The following is a 22,103-nucleotide window of genomic DNA, read 5'->3' on the forward strand; positions in this document are numbered from 1 at the left end:
GGGGATGAAAGCCTATCCTACGAGATGGTATCCAAGTGTAAACGGCAATTCCAGACTGGACACATGACTATAGTGAAACGCGACTAGATCTGGAAGACCATCTTTCACTAATGATGCCGCCTTGATGAAGAATGTTGAGATTATAATGGAGGACAGGAGAATAACCATTGAAAGTATTATGTGTAGAATAGGTATGAGTTACGGATCTGCCTGCAGTATCATTTACAACTAGCTGCATCTTCAGAAAGTGTCAGCACGGTGTTTGCTATTAACGCTCACACCTTTCCAGAAGAGAAATCGTTAGGACGCTCCAAGAGAAATGTTGTATCGCTGTGAGGTGGATCAAGAGGACTTTTTTTTTTTTTTTTTTGGAAGACTAGTGACAATAGATGAAAGCTGTTTTTATATTTATGACCCAGAAATACAGGAAATGAATAAACAATGGAAACATCCCTCTACCCCAACGCTAAAAAAGGCACGAGTGCATAAGTCTGTCGCCAAGGTGGACTCGGTGAACTGAATGTGCAAAGTCAGTCTTCTAGGTGCAAAACTAAGCCCGCCACAAAATAATAAATATAGGCCTACCCCCCCCCCCCAAATTAGGGTCTCAGGTAAAAATTTCCTGAGAATCCCAATTTATTCTAAGATCATGGTTCGTACCTCATTCTCTTCCAAATAGAACATCCTTTCAAAGGGTATCATTCAAATGTCTCTATCATGTATCTGAGGCAGGAAAATCGCGAAAAAAGGATATTTTGGTAAAAAAAAAAAACTTTTTTAACTCTTTGCCCCTCTGGAACCCCTGTGTTAACGCAGAGATCTGAAAGAAATCTGATAAATACTACTCGGCAGACTAAATGTTTGTGCAAAATTTCAATCTTTTAGGTGCAAAAGTAAGTCCGGCAGAAATAATAAAAATAGGTCTAACATTTTTTTAAAAATATGACGTCATCACCCCTATGTCTCGATGCAGAACGGCGTGAAGCCAAACCTAACGTGATCTACAATGCTTTTAGACTTGAAAAAACAAAAAGGATACCGGAAGTAGAAAGCTTTATTGGTTCTTTTTTAATCTAATAATGAAGACTAGTTTAGTACCTAAAAATATGTACTAGAATTCCAAAGGGGTAGTCATTCACTTTTAACATTCACTAAACTCCTGAACCTTAAGAGTAGAAATTCTGATATTAAATGTAAGCTTTTGTTTCTTTCCATTTACACCGTTCTAGATTGTGTTTACATACTCACACTAATAGAATCTACTGTGTCATCTTAAGTACGCTATTTTCGTTTTTGTTGTTAATAATTTCTCCATGATCATTTTGGCTCTTATGCATGTGCATACTTTGTAAACATAAATGTAACATGCTTCTGAACTACTGAACCTACACTCTTCGCTAAACAGTTTATCGAATTCTTTGGCTTGATGTCTGTTTGTGTTATGTGTGGTTGCATAATTGCAGATATTAAAATTAGTGATAATGTGAAATTTATAAAAGCTAATACTCATGTACACGACATAAAGCTTAATAAACCGATCTATGAAAACATATAGTCTTTTTTCGTATCCATGCTTAAATTAGGGTTCCAATACCCCAGCTCCCTCTATGAAATTCGTTGCGCCGGTATGACCTACCTCTGAAACATGGATATTTATATAGAGAGTACACTAGTTCCTCTGATATTTCTTTAACCGCCTTTAATATGTCTTGTAGTTTTCGGACTAGGCAGCCTCAAAGTTACACTTTTCTCGTTTTCGGCATCGCGTAACTTTGAAACGACGCTGTTTTCGTCTTATGTCCGTCCATATGGGCTTTTTTTTTATTTGTTTAGGTGAGAGGTATTCACCAGTGGATTTTGGCTACATAATAAATGAACACCCGTTCCTGACAAAATTCTGCATACGCCACTGACATCAGTAATATCAAAACAATAACTCTGTCAAAACAGATGTTATTGGTGGAATTTAGTACACGCTGGAAATTCTGTTTACAGCACAAAACCAAGTGATAGCAGAAAATTTATAATCTCGATTTAGAACACCATAATCAATTTTATTCATTCCCAGTAATATCTCCAAAACGTTAAAAGTTGTATTGTAATTCCTATTGCAGATTAAATGAATCATATGAATGATTTAAGTTTACCAAACATTTAAATTGTATATCTGAGCCAGAGCATTAGCAATCTCAGATTTAATTGTCTCGTTATTTATTAGCCATGAATATTGGCGTCAATTTCGCAGAAGCTGAGATGCGGGAAAATAACAAAACTCAGCAATTGCGTATAAGCGAACACATAAAACATTATCGTATTTTTTTTAAGTGTATATTTGAGAAGTAGTAATAATAAACGTATTGAGACTTTATCGAAAATTTAAAAAAAAAAAGTTATAAAAGAAGTATAATTTATATATATACGTGTACACTGAAATACAGATGCGTTGTGTTTACTACGCATGCGCAGATCACTAACAAGCGCGAGAGCAACCTCGACCTGAAAACTTTTCGTGAAACCAAGGATCGCAAAAGCTGAAATAGATTCTTGTGTTTCACAGTCTGTTGGCTGCACTCGTCGGAGAGTGTAAAGTGCTGTTGCGTTATAGGACGACGTGTGTCAAAAAGAAAGTGCTTTCGATCTGCTTTTTTGTTATTGCAGTGCGCGCTTCTCGCGTCATATAATAATAATAATATTTTCCTTCCATTTTTGTTCTTAAAAGTTAAGTAATTTAGTGATAATAAGTGAGTGCTATTTTAATGTTTGTCAAACTGCATACTCTAAACGACCAGGAGACAAATATGACACTGGAGGATGTAGAAAACGGAAATATGAAAAATAATAGGTAAGTAGCCTATGAGTAAAAAGAGGACGTTAAACTTACTGCTTATTGTTTCTATAGAAATTGCTCTGTGGTAAAATTTTATTTGTCTTCTGACACGATCAAACATAGTAACTTTAAATATACCTTTTTATTATTTACTCCTTAATTACAGTATAAAATATTACTATACGCGTGGGGTGCAAATAGTTTCCCTGGGGGATTCCCTGGGTAAAGACCATTTTGTAGCCCAACAAGAAACTGAGAGAGTTATGTTTAATTAAACAATAAGATTGAAATGATTTTTTTTTTCTTTTTAGTTTTATATCCCACAATTATGCTTTGAGGCTAAAAGAGCGGATGATTAATGAAAGTGAATGTATATAAAATAAATTGGTAAAATAAGAATATTTGAGGAAAGAGAGAACCCCGAGAAAATCCACATACAGGATGTTGTCCATCACAAACTCACATGGCCTAGGATGGGATCGAACCAGTGACCCTTCGCACCAGATGTGAGCGCTCTATCACTGATACAACTTGCACTTCACCTATTTGAATATGAATTTTAGAAATGTGAATAATTACAACTCATTAATAGATTTATTGACAAGATGTAAATGGGCTATTAGCATTCCTGTTCAGATCTTGGCTCAGAAACATGTGTGCCAGAAGAAAATTTCCTAGGAGGCTTATCTCCTTGGTTGTTATATTACGTTTGGTATTTTTTGTTATTTGTATTAAGAAAATCTTAAGAAATTTTATAGATTTTCGTGAACCATGGGCACCGGGCGCCCATGCCTAGAAATCTGTAGTTATCCATCCTGAATATAATTCTCAAACATTCTTTTTGGATCAAAAGATGCAATAGGCCTATATTTTAGTCAAAATTTTTCTTGTAGGCCTTATACCTGGAGAACTACATTTAGAGTTGCCAAACCCAATCTATCACGTAACTCAGTATGTTGTGCTTATTCCGTTAAAAAAAAAAAAAGGTCGTTTGAAACTTTTGTGGCCCCTGATCCAGAAACTAATTATCTACCAAGATCGCATCTTTTGATGAATTTTTGTTATCATTCCTAAAATTCTAGTTTTAAATCCGACGCTTATAGCGTTTAGGTTAAAGAGACGGATGATAAATGCAAGTGAATGCTTATGAAATAATTTGGTAAAATGAGAGTGTTAGAGGAAAGAGAGAACCCCAAGAAATTCCACAGACTCAATGTTGTCCATTACAAACTCACATGGCCTGGGGTCGAACCAGGGACCCCTCGCAACAGATGGGAACGCTCTATCACTGAGCCGCCGTGTACCCCACATATTTGATTATGAATTTTAGAAACGTAGATAATTGCAACTCATTAATATACAGGGTGGCCCAAAAGTAGCTATACACCCTGGATTGATCAAGTATAGCATTCTAGCTTATAGGTTTATTTGCTTCGGCTGTTTCTAGCTTAAGATGTAAGTTTTAAAAAAATTAACAACGATTAATAAAGAAACTAAGTCTACCTGATGGATAACAATAAGAAATGATATAAAAAGCAATGAGTTGATCAGTACGGGACTATATTCCTACTTTTGCGCCACCCTGTATTTATCCAGAAGATGTAAATGGACTATTAGCATTCCTGTTCGGGAGGTTCCGGCTCAGAAATCTTCAGCCAGCCATCCTAAATATGATTTTTAAAGATTCTTTCTCTGACGTCAGTGTTACCAGGTGAACGCGGTGAATCTTGTTCGATTTCCTTTCAAAATTCCATTCTATATTTCACTCATACTTCCTGAGATCATTTTAAGGGTAGCCCAAATGGGTGAATTCCTGTCAGAGCTACGAAATACTTCCGGGTCATATCTTCAATCTTGTTCAACTTGAGTCGCCAGTATTTTCGCAGTACTAGTTCTACCTGTTCCAAACTGAAATTTTCCCCACGGGAAATCTTTGTAATCAACATTATTCGTAGCTATATATTTAGTTAACATACATACCTTTGGCGCGGAGGACTTTAGTTCGGTTCCTGATACAGTTCGGATCCTACGTTAAACTGTAAGTCCATGTGTCACGTCACCTTGATGTTGAACGGGTTGAAAGTCCTAACTAACCAATTCAGTGTACGAAAATGGCTTTATAACTCTATCTGGAGCTATGTTTAGTAAATTAAGTGCTTGAGGCGGTATAGTGTTTGTTTCTTTCAGTAAGTTTAGGGCGGCTAAGAAACAATTTATATTTTAGAGAATACGATAAATCAGAAAATACACTTAATTACTTCAACAAAGAAATTAAATGAAATATTTCAGTTTAACGTCCCACGATTATGCACTTTTGGTAGGCCTAGGGAGACTATGGTTATAGGAAGTGAATTAGTGGAATGAAAACTGGGAGGAAACGGGAGTTCCCCGAGAAAACCCACAAACACGATGTTCTCCACCCCAAACTTACTTGGCCGGGAATCTCTCTCTCTCTCTCTCTCTCTCTCTCTCTCTCTCTCTCTCTCTATATATATATATATATATATATATATATATATATATATATATACTAGCAGCGTTCACCCCGCTTCGCTGCGGTCACCCCGGAACGCAATAAACTTTGTTACTTAGATAATTTTTACTTTTTCGCTTTCAAGTGATATGATAAAAACCATAGAAGATTGCAGTAAATCTTAACATTATATCGCCTGTCATTTATGTTAACCCGCCCCGCTTCGCTGCGGTCATCCCGGTGCTGGCATATTGTAAAAGTGTCTGTAAAAATAAGCAAATCAATTAAAAAATTTTAAACAGAGGATTCAAGCTATTTTCCGCTGTATATCGCCTGTCATTTATGTTAACCCGCCGAGTGACACGGTCATGCGGGTTGCATATAAATACGTTTATTTTTACCTATGATGAACTAACAAAGGATTTGTGGACACCTGAATGGTCAATTATCTCAAGACACTGGTAATTAAAAATTAAAGTGATATGATAAAAACCATCTAGGGTCCAAATCCTAATAACCCCCCAAAAATGAAAGAAATTGGTTCAGCCGTATTAGCGTGATGAGCGGACAAAGAATTGTACGTTCTCTTTTATATATATATATATATATATATATATATATATATATATATATATATATATATATATATATATATATATATATATATACAGTATATAGTAAGAGTCCTGCTTTATCCGCTAACTTAATTAGAAAGTCCCTTTGTTTGTTGTAAGTGGGATAGCAATATACCACCCTCAAACTCTTGAAATAAGATGTTCTAAAAATAGATTGGCAGAGAATAGGAGACGAACGTCTGGAAGTAAATAAAATGTTAGGTATACAGAGTGTAATATCTATATCATTTGGTCTAAAAAATGTGTAGGTTGATGATAAACGGAAAAATAATTTATAATGAAGCACATGGAGAAAATAACAGAGTAGGAAAGAAAATTAGAGTTATTATATGGGAAATAAACACATTTATTACAGCGTGTGATGCACATTGCCGAGAAATTGTTCATAGCTCTTTATAACTTTATTATGTATCCTAAGACAAATGTTTGTGTAACTATCAAAATAATCATGGCCGTCCTGTCGATTTGCGGAATCTGGAGCGAAAGTAAATTGCAGGGTCAATATTGTAGATAACAATTTCATATCCAGCCACCATACGTAAATTATTTTCGCTAACTTTGACTTTTTCACATCAATGAAAGTGCTATTCCACTGTGAATACATTTCGTGACAGTGGTATATAGTCGTAAAGATGTCTTGCAAAATGGCAGTTCTTTATTTCTAAATATTTTGAATCCTAAGAATGAATTACAGTACAAATAGTAAACCTGTTACTTTTGTCTGAAATACCTAACTTCTTGTATGATACGTGCTTGGGACGAATAATTATAATTCAACTTGCCCCATCCCCGGAGGACGACTCTGCTTGTAATACCAATTATACAAGTAAATTTATTATGACAAACTGTACTCACAGTATTCTACGGAAAATTTTAGTCCGTTCTTTACTTCGCATTTATTTAAAATGAGTTATTTGTAGCCCTTGTTCTCTTTGCAAATTGCCAAAAGTATTATTATTATTATTATTATTATTATTATTATTATTATTATTATTATTATTATTATTATTATTATTATTATTATTATTATTATTATTATTATTATTGCTTCAAAATGTTTATTCTCTAGCCACGTTCAACATTATTGTAATTCTCACTTATATCTGAGAAACCAGCAAAAAGAGTTCATGATAAACACGTTCAAAACGTAGTTCTTAGACTCCAGCCCCTTCCTAAGTTTTAAATTATATACATATAGATACAGACTATCATAAAAGTGAGTTTAGAAAAGTCCATATAGATCAAATGTTTTGCCATGTAATTCTATGAGATATTGATCACATTACTTTTTATCTTATTTTTAAATTTTAAAATATATATATTGAGGGGATTTCTTCCTGTTCTTAATTCCTCTTCTGCTTAATGACCTTAAAGCACTTCGTAGCACATTTTAAATCCTATCTTACGTTAAGACAGACCAGGAATTCCTGTTCTCCCTAATCTTTGCAACAACAAAAAGTATTTACATTTCAGGGAAACTTAACTGTAATTATTTTTTCGACAGTTGAGCTTGCTTTCAAGGTCTCTTAATTTTCGTATATCATGCAATTTTTGCAATTGCGTTTTAAACTGGGAGACATAGAATTTAACTTTTTTCATTGATCAGTAATTTTGCTTAGATCTTCACTTTCCGAAAAAATAAATAAATGGTATAGTATGCAATTGACCGAGAGCATTGTCTCTCTTCCCAAATCGGAATATTTGATTTGAACCACGTTAGAAGAATACACGAATACATGGATCTCTCTCTCTCTCTCTCTTTCTCTCTCTCTCTCTCTCTCTCTCTCTCTCTCTCTCTATATATATATATATATATATATATATATATATATATATATATATATATATATATATATATATATATATATATATATATATATATATATATATATATATATATATATATATATGTGTGTGTGTGTGTGTGTGTGTGTCTGTGTCATTATTGAATTGCGAATAGGTGAGCAAAATTTGAAACTCTAGTAGTTTGATACGAAAAAAGCTTACTGGTTTCTTTCACATCGTTTCAGAAGATAGATCTATTTCCTTTTATGGAATAAACGCAATGTGGGTCCCCTAAGCTCATGTGGGTCCCCTATTGTATTTCTGAATATACAATATTTGGCATAATTTGACTGCAACTTGTCTTAAAATCTTGATATATATATATACCTTCTACTCTGAATGCTCCCTCCCTCCAAATTTACAGAGAAATCGGCGCCCTTGCCAGTAGACATTGCGTAATTATACTCGTAGTGAATTAATGATCGTCCATATTGCTAATATAATTTCAAGAACGCTGAAATGATAAACAAAATCTTATTAATTTAATTTTAAGAACGTTGAAATGATAGACAAAAACCCAGCAATGATAGCAATGATAACAATGATAGCAACTGCAATTGTTGGAAAAATAATTACTGTTAAATTTTCCTGAAATGTAAATATCCCTTTTTACGAAGATTAGACAGAACAGGAATTTCTGTTCTAACTAAAGATAATAGCCTATAAGATCAAAAATGTGCTGCAATATGCTGAAGGATCATGAGCCAGAAGAGGAAGACACCATTGAGGGTAGGCAAAGGAAGGTACCTCCCAATATAATTTTTAATACACACACACGTATACATACATATATATATATATATATATATATATATATATATATATATATATATATATATATATATATATATATATATATATATATATATATATATATATATATTACTGCAGTGACAATACTTTGCTTAATATGAAGAAATTATGCATTCAAAATATTTGTAACCCACGTGATAGTGAGTTACATACACTCTTTGCTACATTTTTCTTATTACCTAATATTTCATGGAGTAGAAAGCATCTGGGATTAATGCACTTACATAGTTCATAATCGACATACTTCAGTGCATTAATAGAAATCGTTTACGTTATCTTAGTCCTTAGTTGTCAATTGTTTTTCTTCTTTTTGGGGGGAGGGGTTATGAGCAATTCCTCAACGAAACTCTCAATTACTGCTTTCCGTCTCTCCTTATCCTAAGCCAGATTTTCTCCATTTCCTTCTGAATTGATTGTTAAATATTGAGAAATTCTAAGAAGGAAAAATACCGTAAAGTGAATTGACTTCTAGCATTCACTATCTGTAGATATGCAGGTAGAAAATATACCGGTATAAGTACTGCTACTGTGACCTCAATTTGGTTAAGTATACAGTAATAGTCCATTCAAGCCTGCATTAAATTATTCAGAACGTGTCGTAACTTCACTCCAAGTTTAAAAGCAAAACAAAGTGCAGAAATGTATGTACGAATCAGGCCTGTAACCAAGGAAGTGCTACAGCAGACTTTGCTTGCCCCAAATTATGCTTTGCTCTCCTTTGTAACTGAACGTTGTAGATAATTTTTGAACTGAAGCAAAACTAGATATGAAATTCTTGCGACTTCAGTTATCTAATTAAATTAAATTTAGTATTCTATAGTTTATTCATTTCTGTGTAAAATGATACGTTTCTTACTAGACGAAACAAACATTTCCCATTAGTTTTCTCTCGTTCTGAGAATTACAGACTCAAAGTATCCAGCACCCAGCATCTCCACTAAGACAACATGCCTTAATGCACTTATATAAGGATCAAGGTAGAACTTAAATACAGAAAGACACGCGAACTTTACCTATCTCGTGTTGGCAACACTGAAACACTCGTCTCTTCATGGCCCAAGTAAAGGCATTCATATGACTGGCAAACTGGTCTGGTGTAGTCCAGGAGTTTGCTCTGTCGTTTTCGATGTTCGCTGGATTCTTCAATTTACACTCACGCAAGGGCGCCCATGTTGTGGTTTCCAAGGGGGGGGGGCAAGTATAAGCAACGTTTCAAAAATAGTTTCAGATTTTGCTGTAACTAGTGTAAAAATTCTATTGGATTTTCGATATTCTTAAGTACAATTTCCTCTAGGGGGGGCGAGCGCCCCACCTTGCCCTCCCTGATGGGCGCCCTTGCACTCACGTAGAATATACCATTTGGTTCAGCTTAATAAGATCTATCAATTGATATATAGTTCATTTTTGTTCATGCCTTTTCGTTAAACTCTGTGAGCATTGTAGAATTTTTTGGCTTCCAAAATTGGAGTTTGCTGCCTCTTGCTTATAAGTAGCTCTCTAATTGCCTCACGATGCAGGATCAATACCGAGAACAATCTTTGCTTGCACCCGAAATCGAATTCATGATTGTGTGAACCAAAGCCAACGCGCTAACTAATTGGCTAAACAAAAGCACCATATACTTTTTTTTTTTTTTTTTTTTTTTTTTTAAGGCAAAAGTCAAGCTCGTAACAGACACAAGTTAGTTACACCTACTGTCAAACTGTTATTCAAGTTACAAACAATATTAGCCTGCTAGCGTAAGCAACTGTGACCATAGCTTGTTATTGACCTATATCAATGTCTCATAAATACAGCGACATAAAATAATAATTATTTTATGAGCTACTTAAATAAGAAATATTACATAATATGAGGTTTTGTGGCGTAAGATATGTCCTTTTTCTTTTTATTCCTTGGTTTCTGCTAGGCATTAAAATTATGTCTTGTGAATTTGATTTTTCTTTTATATTATTGTTTCTATCTTCTAAAAATAGAAGTAAAGAAAAAGAGGTTTCTCATCATTTTAAGGTTGTAACAACCCTTTCTGTCTGTTGTATTGTATGGTCATGAAAGTTGTTTGGTGACACATAGAAGAACTGAGATTGAAGATCCTTGGAAACAAAGATTGGAGTACGATATTTGATGCAAAAATAAATTGTGTGCGCTTCTTCGTGGTCTATTACCTAACGTGTTTGGTTGGTTTCAAAGCACGTGTCCTGGGTTCGATTCCCAGGAAATATCATGCCTGAAATAGGAATGCTTATACCATCTCGAAGGAATAAACATGCCTGGAATAGTAATCGTTGTGTCATTTTGAAGGAAGGAACATCCATGGAATAGGAATCCTTATACCATCTCGAAGGAATGAACATGCCTGGAATAGTAACCGTTATGTCATTTTGAAGGAAGGAACATCCATGGAATAGGAATCCTTATACCATCTCGAAATAATAAACATACCTGAAAGATAAGAATAATTATATCCTTTTGCTGATAACTGTACAACAACAAAAAGGTAGCAATTATTATTATTATTATTATTATTATTCATCGAGTCTATGGTTACGAAGCACACAATGGCGCTTATCATTATCTTTATCTGGAGTGTTGTTATCTAATCATGTCTGGATTTAATCAGAATTGTGTGTGAATTTTCATAATTTAAACCAAGGTTAAGTAAATCCTTGGGAATTAAAAAAAAATACTATAATAATTAAGAAATGAATATAAATTTACGCTCTTCCTGATAAACATGGTTATTATTTATATACTTGAAAAGCAAGTACGAAAAAGAATCAGAGACATGTATATATTTCTTAACCTTGTGTTTACTAATGCAACATGGTATAATGTGGTGAGTATGAGCATAACTACCACGTTATTAATACGCTTTCGTTCCAAACTTATTTTCAGTAGCAGACTAACAATATCATTTCTCTTAAATAAGGAGAGTTATTGTTCCGTTTAACAAAAGCATGTTAAAAGACAAACAAAGGACCTTAAAATATATACTTACAAGGAGGTAAAACAAACAAGGAGGTGGGCTATTTTAATAATAATAATAATAATAATAATAATAATAATAATAATAATAATAATAATAATAATAATAATAATAATACAATATTCTTTGCGATTATTATTATTATTATTATTATTATTATTATTATTATTATTATTATTATTATTATTATTATTATTATTATTATTATTATTATTATTATTATTATTATGTATTCTGGGTTCAGGTCCTGGGGCTAATGAGTTTTTTCAATTTTAGATTTGGGCCTGGAAATGTTTGTTCCACTTTTCTCGATCTTCAGCTTCCTCTTTTAATTACCAGTATTTTCTTCTATTCTTCAAATCATTGATCAGTTGTGTTTTTCTTCTTCCTATTCCTCGCTTTCCTTCCATCTTTCCTTCTATAGCTGGATGAAAAAGACAATTTCTTCGTAAGATGTGTCCAATCGAAATGACCTTTCTACGGAAGATGGCTGGCTAAAAGAGTCATCTTTTGTCAATATCCGTTTTAAAACATCTTCGTTTGTTTCTCTCTCTGTCCATTTTTTTTATCTTCTCTATCTTCCTCCAACACCACATTTCTAAGCGAATACTGGTAGCGTTTAACGAAAAAATGTCGTTAAGATGAAATTATATAGGTATCATTAAGCTAAACAAAAGGATACGGCTTAGTGTAAATCCTCATGCGTAGTTTTCGAGAAAGTAAAAAAAGGAATTATTTTGTAATCCCCAAAAATTTATGCTGTACGATAACTACACCATTTATTAATATGAAACTGATACTAAAGTTTAACCTTAACAAGATTTTCAAAGACGCCAATAACCCGTATAGTCAAAATGTGATATAGTCCAAAATGGTGGTCAATATTCAAGACTTCATTTTTGTTTAATTTTTAATATTAATTGTCCAAAGTTGATACATATATATAGAAACATTCAGAGCACAAGAGAATCAAGTTCAGTTACCAAAATTGTTAGAGAGAGCACGGAGGCTCAGTGGTAGAGCGCAAGCGCTTACCTCTGGTGAGTTGGGTCCCTGGTTCGATGCCCGTCCAAATATGTGGGGTTTCTGGTTCGTTCCCCGGCCAGGTAAGTTTATGGTGGACAACATTGTGTCCATGGGTTTTCTCAGGGTAGTCCCGTTTCCTTCCACCAATTTTTCCACAATCATTCACTTACCTTACTCATTGTCTCCCTTAAGCTAAAGAGCATAGTCGTGGGACGTTAAACTAAAAGATTTCATTTATTTTCAAAGTTCTGAGAAAAATTAACATTAAGTTTGTGCAGTATGCTTAAGTATATAAAAAATGAACACTGTTGTTTTACATTATAAGAGTTATTTACAATATCTGGACATGAATCTTTCATTCTCTGAAACAGGCCCGCAACCAGATGGGGGCTAGGGGGACTGTCCCCCTAAACTTTTCTTGGCCCCTCCAGACCTCAATACAAAATGCTATTATTAATACAAAAAAGAAAAAAAAAAACAATTTGTAGGACAATTTTTAATGACTTGCCCCCCCTAACATATTCATGCCCCCCTCCCAAACATCTGAGGCTGGTTGCGGTCCTCCTCTGAAAGCAACTTCAGATAGAGAACTAAAAATGATATATATTCAAAATGACCACACGTGGATTTACTCTTAATTTTCTTGTGCTCTGATCGAGCCATATCAACAAAATGAGTTGTTTGAGCTTAAATTCTCATGCATAGTTTTCGAGATAATCAAGAAAAATAAATTTTTATGGCGGTAAAGAGTAATTTATTGCTAATAATAATTGATAGCTTATTTGCTGCAACACATTGTTTCTCACTGCATTTGTGTTCTCACTGTATGTGTAAAAACATATAGTGCTGAGTAACAGATTGTATCTGTAGTGTCTGATTTATCCTAACAGTGACACCCAGTGTCGGATCCAGGATATGATCAAGGGAGGAGCTAAACCATAGTTTGCCGCTTTATCCAGTGTAAAGCAGGATTGAAGCCCATTTTATCCAGTGTATACCTGAGCGTCATGGGGGCTATAGCCCCTATAGCCCTCCCTTGGATCCGCACCTGGTGACACACATACTCTTATCAGTGAATCACATATGACAAGTTAACAAAAAGTTTTCTCGACTTTTTACCTTTTCATTGCTCTTTGTCACTCGTCAAATTAAAATACTTCTTTATAATTTGCTTGCAGTTATAATCTTTATAGGGTAATAGGTTTGATCATAAGACCACTGCAATATTAAGAGCATTAAATGCATAGGCAATATTGATTCTATTCAGTAACGTATCTACACAGAATTTCGTCAAGAGGAGAGTTCAAGGATCCAAATTCATATTGTTTCAGAAAAAAAAAAACATTATTTTTGTGCGTATGTACCCGAAATGACCAAACGTATACTTGATTTCCTTGTGCACTGAACGAGCCATATAGTACATGTTTATCTTAACATAGTAAATGTTTAGTTTTCCTTCGATTCCCGGCGGGAACTCATGTGGTTCAAATCTCACGTTAAGCTGTAGGTTCATGTCTCATATAGCCTCGGCGTAGAAAGAGACGCTAAATCCTTAAAAATATCATCTATCTATGTCTATTTTTTCTAATATCTTGAAGGGAACTTGAAAATCAGGAATCCTTCTTTTGCGTACGCCACTGCTCCTGTTAATTGGCATCCTACACTGTCCACCACTGATATGCCACTAAATAGAAATTATGACGCAATCACCTGCATAATGTCATTATATTTTTTTTTCTCAAAATCTTTTATCATGTCATTGCATGCAGACAGTTAACTTTCTCGCAAAAAAGAAGTGCGTATAACGACCACATTCTCTTTCTAATACTACATGCATGAAAAAAAGTAACGGTGCGTTTAATTTATCCGCACGGTTCGATGACACTGCGTAACAAAACAATACTGGTTTCGTTTGTCTCGTCTCGTAGTGGCACCCAACTTGTGCAAAACCGGAAGGAAAAATAGGCTTCAGAAAGAATGAGCACTCACATAAACACAACAGGTAAAACTTTCTATTCTACAACGCGGCATTTCCTGCGTAATGCGTTACTCGCATGCCAATTTGTTCCGTTGAAGTCCAATCAAGGTTGCCTCCTTGGTGTTTTGGAGGGCAAGTACATAATTTCAGTGAATATTGGCCATGATTACCAAGGTTAATGTTTTTTTCTTCCCTAATAGTCATTCAATCACATGAAAATTTTGATTTGTCTTACACAATACCATGATGCGACATTGTTTCCCTAACATTTCCATTTCACTCACTGGCTTTTTTTTTAACTAAATAAAATAATAATCATGGATATGGATATGAATTTGAATATTTTTCAGAATAATAATATAGTTTAATTTATTCAATCCAAATCAATTATCTTATGGCCAATATTAGCGTTATTTAAAACTATTTCATTACCATACAGGGTTCAAAAATTGCAGGTACAAGGTCGCTATGACAAGTGGAAATCTGAGTCTGGCGCTTAGCTTTTCTTGATGTTACTGTTCCCAGTTTTCACCTTGCAGTAGTTTTCATTTTTCTATTCTGGATTTGTGATAAAGTTCAGTTTCCACTCTACCTTTTGAACCTCAAATACGTATATTTAATTCCGTTGAAATTACAAGTATTCCCTATAGTGGATATATTTGTTCTATGATATGAGTAGCGGTGGTTTTATTTTAAAGTTAGCGAAATTTTGTTGCTTCCAGATAAACAATCCAACATGGGGCCAGAAATACTCAAATTTGAAGCGAATTACTTTTAGCATGCCGATGGGAAAATAGAGACTAGTTTTAAAGTATTCAGTAAGAACCATATGAAGTAAGAAGAATATTTTCAGAATCTGACAACGTTATTATTCCAAAAGCAATAAAGTTACTGTTCAAATTGTACTTTATATATATATATATATATATATATATATATATATATATATAGACAGTTTTATAACAATTTAAGGGCAAAACATGAGAAATATGTGTCAAATTGGATTTCTGTTACCGGGCGTCTAGTTTTCAGCGCCTAGGTCGGAAGAAATGTTCCGAGTCCTTTATAGAAATTCGGTCTAACATTGGTACTCATCTGCATAGTAAAAAAGCTTAACAAACGCTATCTAATCCTATAATAAAACACATCTCTCTCCTACTGAAGCTATTACTCAACAAGAAGATGTCTCCTCATTAATGGACCAGTAATACTATTTCCAGGGGCTTCTACACCTTCATCCCACTAATCTTATATCAAGCTCAATGTATCTACGGTGATAAACCAACAGAATGGTATTCTTGAGTTATGGAGGTGTTGTTCTCCAATGGTGTGATCCGCTTCTTTCGTCGATCCTGCACCTATCCTAACCGTGTGTCGAATGCCCCTGTTAATGTGTCCTCCGTGGTTTTGTTTGGTTGCAAAATGATAAGTCTGGAGTTCAATGAATGGGGAAGTATCAGACTGTGCGGAAAGGTATGCGGAAAGGCAAGAACGAAACTAGTCGTGTTTATTAACAAATATGTGATTACAGAAACTGTCTGGAAATGTACAATCTTAATAGAAGTTTTGTTCCGATGGATTTTAAGGAGTTCATGATTCTGTAGAACATAGTCGTAATTTAATAAAATAATTGAATTTGGCGAAGTAAGTTAAAAGTTTACACAGTTATCTCACAGTCATGTCACTATAAATACACAGATACTTCACACTATTTCCAGGGTCTTAGCGTGCATGGAAGCTGTGGAATCTGGAAGTGTTGCTTCCCCTGAGTAAAAATAATAACCTATTGCATTAAAGATTTACAAATTATTAGTGTTTGTTAAAAAAAATGTCCAAAGATGAGTCATATATCAATCAATGGATCCCATTGAACAAATTCATCTAGCCTACGTGATATAAATTCGAGAAAAATGCTTTTTTTGTAAAATCAAAAGTTGATAATGAACGGTAATCAAACCATTTATTAAGAAGAAATTGGTACTGAATTATACTAAGGACAGTCAAAAAGTTTTCGGAACGTTGTAGTTTTAGCATTTGTGTTGCAATCTCAATGACAATGAATATTGTACAGTATAGTCCTTACTTAGATTGCATAATTATTAATCTAACAAGTGTCAACACATCTTATAACAAGCAGTGTACGAATACGGTGTAGCTGAACGGAGGAACGCTCAACCATCACGTTCATGTGCAAATGGGGCTTCAGAGACTCTGCTAGCCTTAAAAATAAAGATGTTTGGCTCTGCCCAAAAGCTAAAAATGGTCTCCAAAGGTATCCATCAAAGAAAAGATCAAAACGAACGCGACAGCTGAACTTCGTAAGATACCAAAAGAGGACTTTCGCCGATGTTTCCAGCAATCGCAGGATCACTGAGATTCTTGAGTGTTCCGAAGATAACAGCTTTGAAAGTGATTAAGTAAATGAGTTCTTATATTGTTGTAATAAAGAGCTACAACAAAATTTAGGGAACTTTTTGACGATTCCTCGTATAATGAAATATACTGTAGGTATGACAGTAGCCAAATGGCACAACACAATGAGGTTATTGATATCTAGCCTAAAGTTATGATTACCTCTTCATGTTTAATTCTTTCTTGGTTATAATATTCTTTAAAAATTAGACATGAATCAATGAATAGATAACATTGATTCATTGATCTGAACAGAATGAATTCTTGTGGCTTAGTTCTTGCGCGTAGTTTTCGTTCATGTATATGTTTCGTTCATTGGCGATAATAATTCGTAGTTTTACTTCATATTGAAAAAAAAATATGTATGTACTGTAAACTATGTAGCGAATTACACAGTTAACTAAGAGATTGTAACTTATCTATTGTTATCTTGTCTTTTCCTGACAGTGAAACAACGTACGTCTTTACGCACATTCTACGTACTTGTGACTAATATGTAGTTAACATAATGTAATTTTCTTAAGTAGCTATTATGTGGCACACTTTCCAAAATTGTTATATTGTTGTTATGAGTTCATTCGAAAAACAAGAGGGGAAAAAAGTAATGAGAGCGTAGAAAAGTTTCTTAAATACACAACAATGTAACAACAAACTTTCTTATAAAGTAATAATAGTAATAATAAATAATTGAAATAAACTATTTATAGTATCGATTTTAAACTTGTTGCCAAGATCGGCATAAAAATATTTCTTTTTTTTTAAAAAAAAATCTCAAATTCCGATAGTTACATGTGATTTTCAGTTTAGCTTCCCTTCCAACAGCGAGGCTATATGAGACGTGGACCTACACTTTATTAACATGAGCTTCGAATCACATGAACTCCCGCCGGTAATCGAGCCCGGGTCTCCTACGCGAAAGACGCGTACGCTAACCAATTAACCACGATATAATTCTCAAATTATAATCAATATTGTAAAAAGCTAATACTAATTTTTGTCATGTCCGGCAGTGCACGTGAATCATATTATAGAGGACTCGCACAATACGCTTTAAACTATATAGAAGTAGATTATTATTATTATTATTATTATTATTATTATTATTATTATTATTATTATTATTATTATTATTATTATTATTATTATTTAATTTTTAATTTAAATGTTGCTGTACGGGGACTAAGCGGACAAAAAATATCCCTCCCAAATTCGCGACTGAAGTATGCGAACCAAATAACACAAGATGTAAGAAAGAGAAGATACATATAAAGAAATTGAAAGTCTGGCCGAGGGTAACGAAGACTGGAAACCTATGTGTAATCAATCCAGAATTGCTGATCGAAGATTTCTCACGTATGTGGAAGCTATACAAGTGCCGCTTCCCCTGATTGATGAGAATAATCAAATTAATATAAATAATACAACCATAATTAGTTTAACAATAATGCAAAAAAAAAAAAATCAGAATAAAGCATTAAATATAACAACAGCTTCTTCTAAATGGACAACCACACTGCCCTGTATGTAGCACATGCATGTGTATTTGTTTATATATACATTAGAAGCTACATTCTGTAGGGCGTCACGAGGGGTCTTGAGGAGAAACAAGCTCCTCGTGGCCTATTGGTAGGAAATTCAGTATTTCTAAGTTTTTAAGAAGAATGTTCTAGCAATTGTATTCAGAATATGGAATAGTTTGTTCACTCTCCCAAGTAAGATTTCATAGAACATTAAGATTTATGGAGGTATCAATTTAATTCGAGCGCTTAACCATAGTATTTAGTTTATTTGAGTTTACTCAAAAAAATGTAAACATTTTTTGGTGTAAACAATAAGTACAGTGCTTGTGATTAGGGAAGGATCTAGAAGATAAAAACTGGGGGGAGCCAGAACCCAGACTATGATAAGTAAAAAATGAGTTTATAGTAAATTTTCAAAAATGTATAAATAATAACTTAAAATTATTTTTGTCAGTCAAAAAAACTAGAGGATGGTTAGGCCTTGGTGTCCCGGGCTAGATTCACCGCTGCTTGTAATAAGTGTGTAAAATTAAGTGTAATAATTGTGTAATATGTTAATAGCATAATGAGAAAACTACACAGCTAGGAACTTCATTATAAATAGTACATACATGTTACCAAATATGATAATAAAATAGACATGACATTTAATACATGCGAGATACTTTGCTTATGCGAAATAGGCACAGGGTGTGCACAGTGATGTTATTAAAATCATTTAACGAAAGGTTCTAGGATTATTATTATTATTATTATTATTATTATTATTATTATTATTATTATTATTATTATTATTATTATTATTTATTCCAGTGATACTAATAATAGTGACTAGGATTAATGATATACCATCTTTATATTGACATTTTAAATATTAATTTTCAAAACTAGCACTAGAAAATTACTCTTCTTTCATAAATATTGAATTTGGAGGTGAAGAGAGACAATTTTAACAACCGGTTTCGTGAATCTAAAATATTTTAACAACCTGCTCGGACGAACCGGCATACTACAAAATCTACTAAAATCTCATACTATAATACATATGGCATTTTATTAACAAAAAAAAAATCTTAACTGGCTTACCTGGGGCGAAGATAGAATACATTGACAGACTTACTTTTTTTTGTTTTTGCGGCAATAAACCTTCTATATTATTACTAACCTATATCATTATATAGGTAACTTAACATATATGATTATTATTTTATTATCTTAAAACATGTTAAGGAATGAATTTATATTTCTGTTATACAAGGTCAGAACGTCCTTACACTTGAAAAAAAATATCTATTTATGCTTTTTTTATGTTCAAACCTTGAATTGTCAGTAACATATGTATCATATATAATCTTAAAATTACTAAACAAGTTATTTTTTGAATGCATGTAATAATGAGAAATGCATGTTCATGAATATACATAGGTAATATTCCCAATTTTTATCACGACAAAATCATATTTTATTCGCCTAGAATTAAAAAAGAATATTACAAACTAAATAAAATAAGTCATTGCTTTAAGGCTACATTGATAATTTTGTGGTATAAATAAATAAATAAACTTAAAATACTAGATCTTTAAAAAGTTTACTTAGTGCTGAGTCTAATCACTAACAATGTAAAATAATCTTTAGTATTGTAACGTATCGCCATAATGATTGCACATCTTAATAGCTACATCACCCATACAGGAATTACATTCGGGGAGAACTCGAGGGGCTCAGCTCCAGCATCAATTTTATTTATTTGAGGAGCTGTGGTTCCCACCAAATCGCTCAATTAAAATAAACGCCAAATTACATATTTTGTAAAAGTGATTTTAACGACATCTTACACTTACGAAGTGTAAGTAATTTGATTAAGCCTATTGGTTGTATAATTCTGTTTATCCCTCTCCGTATGTTCAATACCGTGATGCATCGTTTTGCCCAATCAATTATCTCATACAATTAAGGTAGGTAAATTCATTTCCACCGTTTTAGGCGTAATAAGGATATTATTATTATTATTATTATTATTATTATTATTATTATTATTATTATTATTATTATTATTATTATTATTTACCTAAGCCTTGTTACTTCTAAAGTGGCTGTCGCAGAAATAAAACTGATAGACAAATACAAAAGAAAATTTCCCATTACCGAAAAATGAAATTAAATCTTTGAGTTTTACGTCCCACGGATATGCCAGTTAGGCTAACGGAGACGGTGATGATGAATAACGAATGAAATGGTGGAATGAAGAAAGTGGGAGGAAACGGGAGAACCCCGAGAAAACCCACACACACGGTGTTTGTCCACCACAAAGTTCACTTGGCGGAGGCTGGGATCGAACCCGGGACCCCAAGCACCAGAGGTGAACGCTCTACCACTAAGCCACCGCGGCCCTTCCCGATTACCGCGTATGAAGAATTGGGAAATTGATATACTATTCGTATTGATGATATTGATCCCTTCCCCCTGTCAATATTATTTTTACTTTTGATTTTTGTGAAAAGTTTATTAAAAGTTGATTTTCCCATAAAACCGTGAGGTCAATATAAGTAGGAAATACTTGCTTCTGATTGGTTCGAAGGCCAATTGAAAGCTGAATTTAGGGAAAATCAAGGTAATTTTAATTTCGAGGGACTTGTAATATCTCTCAATTTCTTTCATCATCAGCAGTTTAGGTGAAACGAGAATTAGTGAAAGCAATGGTCCTTATTTCACCTAAAATGATGGGCATAAAGTAATCTCACCATCTAGCTATCATACCTATCGCGAGATAGTTTATTAGGCCAAATGAGGATTAGAGCAAACGATACAAGGTCGTCCCACTTTTTAAAAATATTTATGTTAATAAGGTCCAGTGGCGGCTCTAGAAGTAAGTCATATTTGTGTAAAAATTTATATTTTATTTCTACAAGCTAAAAGAAGAATGTTCATTCATCTTATGTACTAATTCCTGGATACAACTGTCTGAATTACGCAATAAACTAATCGCTTGACAAAGCAAATCAAGTTTGTTATAAAACCAATATCTTGTGACAGTTTCGCCAACTCAACACTTGTTTTCATCAGACACTGTGATTTTTATAAAAAAAAATGTTGGTTTTATAGTAAAATTGGTTTGCTATGCTGAGCGGGTAGTTTATTATGTAATTATAATTAGTATATAGTAGGCAACGCTGGAATAATGGAGAATATTACAGTTGTCTGAAGTTGAATGAAGCTGGCTTTTCTTACCTTATAGGCATAAAATTTAAAATTTTACCCATGTAACTTCTCTCAAGAACCACCTAAAATCAATTACTGGAATCAGGCTACATGAATTAAGCTATTCTTTCTTATCAAGATGACGTTTAGACAACCTTCTCTCAGCGACTGAGGGGGTAGGTAGGTAGTGTTTCTGTTGTGGAAGGCAGTGCTTTGTGTGTGTATGTGTGTGTGAGTGATCAAAAGATCCATTATATTACAATCAAAAATTTTCTTGTAGTCCTTATATCTGGAGAACTACATATAGTGTAGCCAAACCCAAACTATCACTTAACTCAGAATGATGTGCTTATTCTAAAAAATACGAAAACTTGATTTAGGGGCCGTTCA

The 22,103-nt window shown here is 33.5% G+C and overlaps 1 protein-coding gene across 1 annotated transcript in view; it reads left to right on the forward strand.

The window, feature by feature from the left end:
• Nucleotides 1-2,525: 2,525 nt before the first annotated feature.
• Nucleotides 2,526-22,103, forward strand: part of LOC145673144 (growth arrest and DNA damage-inducible protein GADD45 alpha-like) — a 91,311-nt gene continuing 71,733 nt past the window's right edge. Inside the window, exon 1 of the mRNA XM_081742564.1 lies at nucleotides 2,526-2,842. Coding sequence (XP_081598690.1) covers nucleotides 2,757-2,842 — 86 coding nt within the window. The 5' untranslated portion in view covers nucleotides 2,526-2,756. The remainder of the gene's footprint in view (nucleotides 2,843-22,103) is intronic.

The sequence above is a fragment of the Thermobia domestica genome, chromosome 16, assembly GCF_964235325.1.
Source record: "Thermobia domestica chromosome 16, izTheDome1.hap1.1, whole genome shotgun sequence".
Classification (NCBI taxonomy): domain Eukaryota; kingdom Metazoa; phylum Arthropoda; class Insecta; order Zygentoma; family Lepismatidae; genus Thermobia; species Thermobia domestica.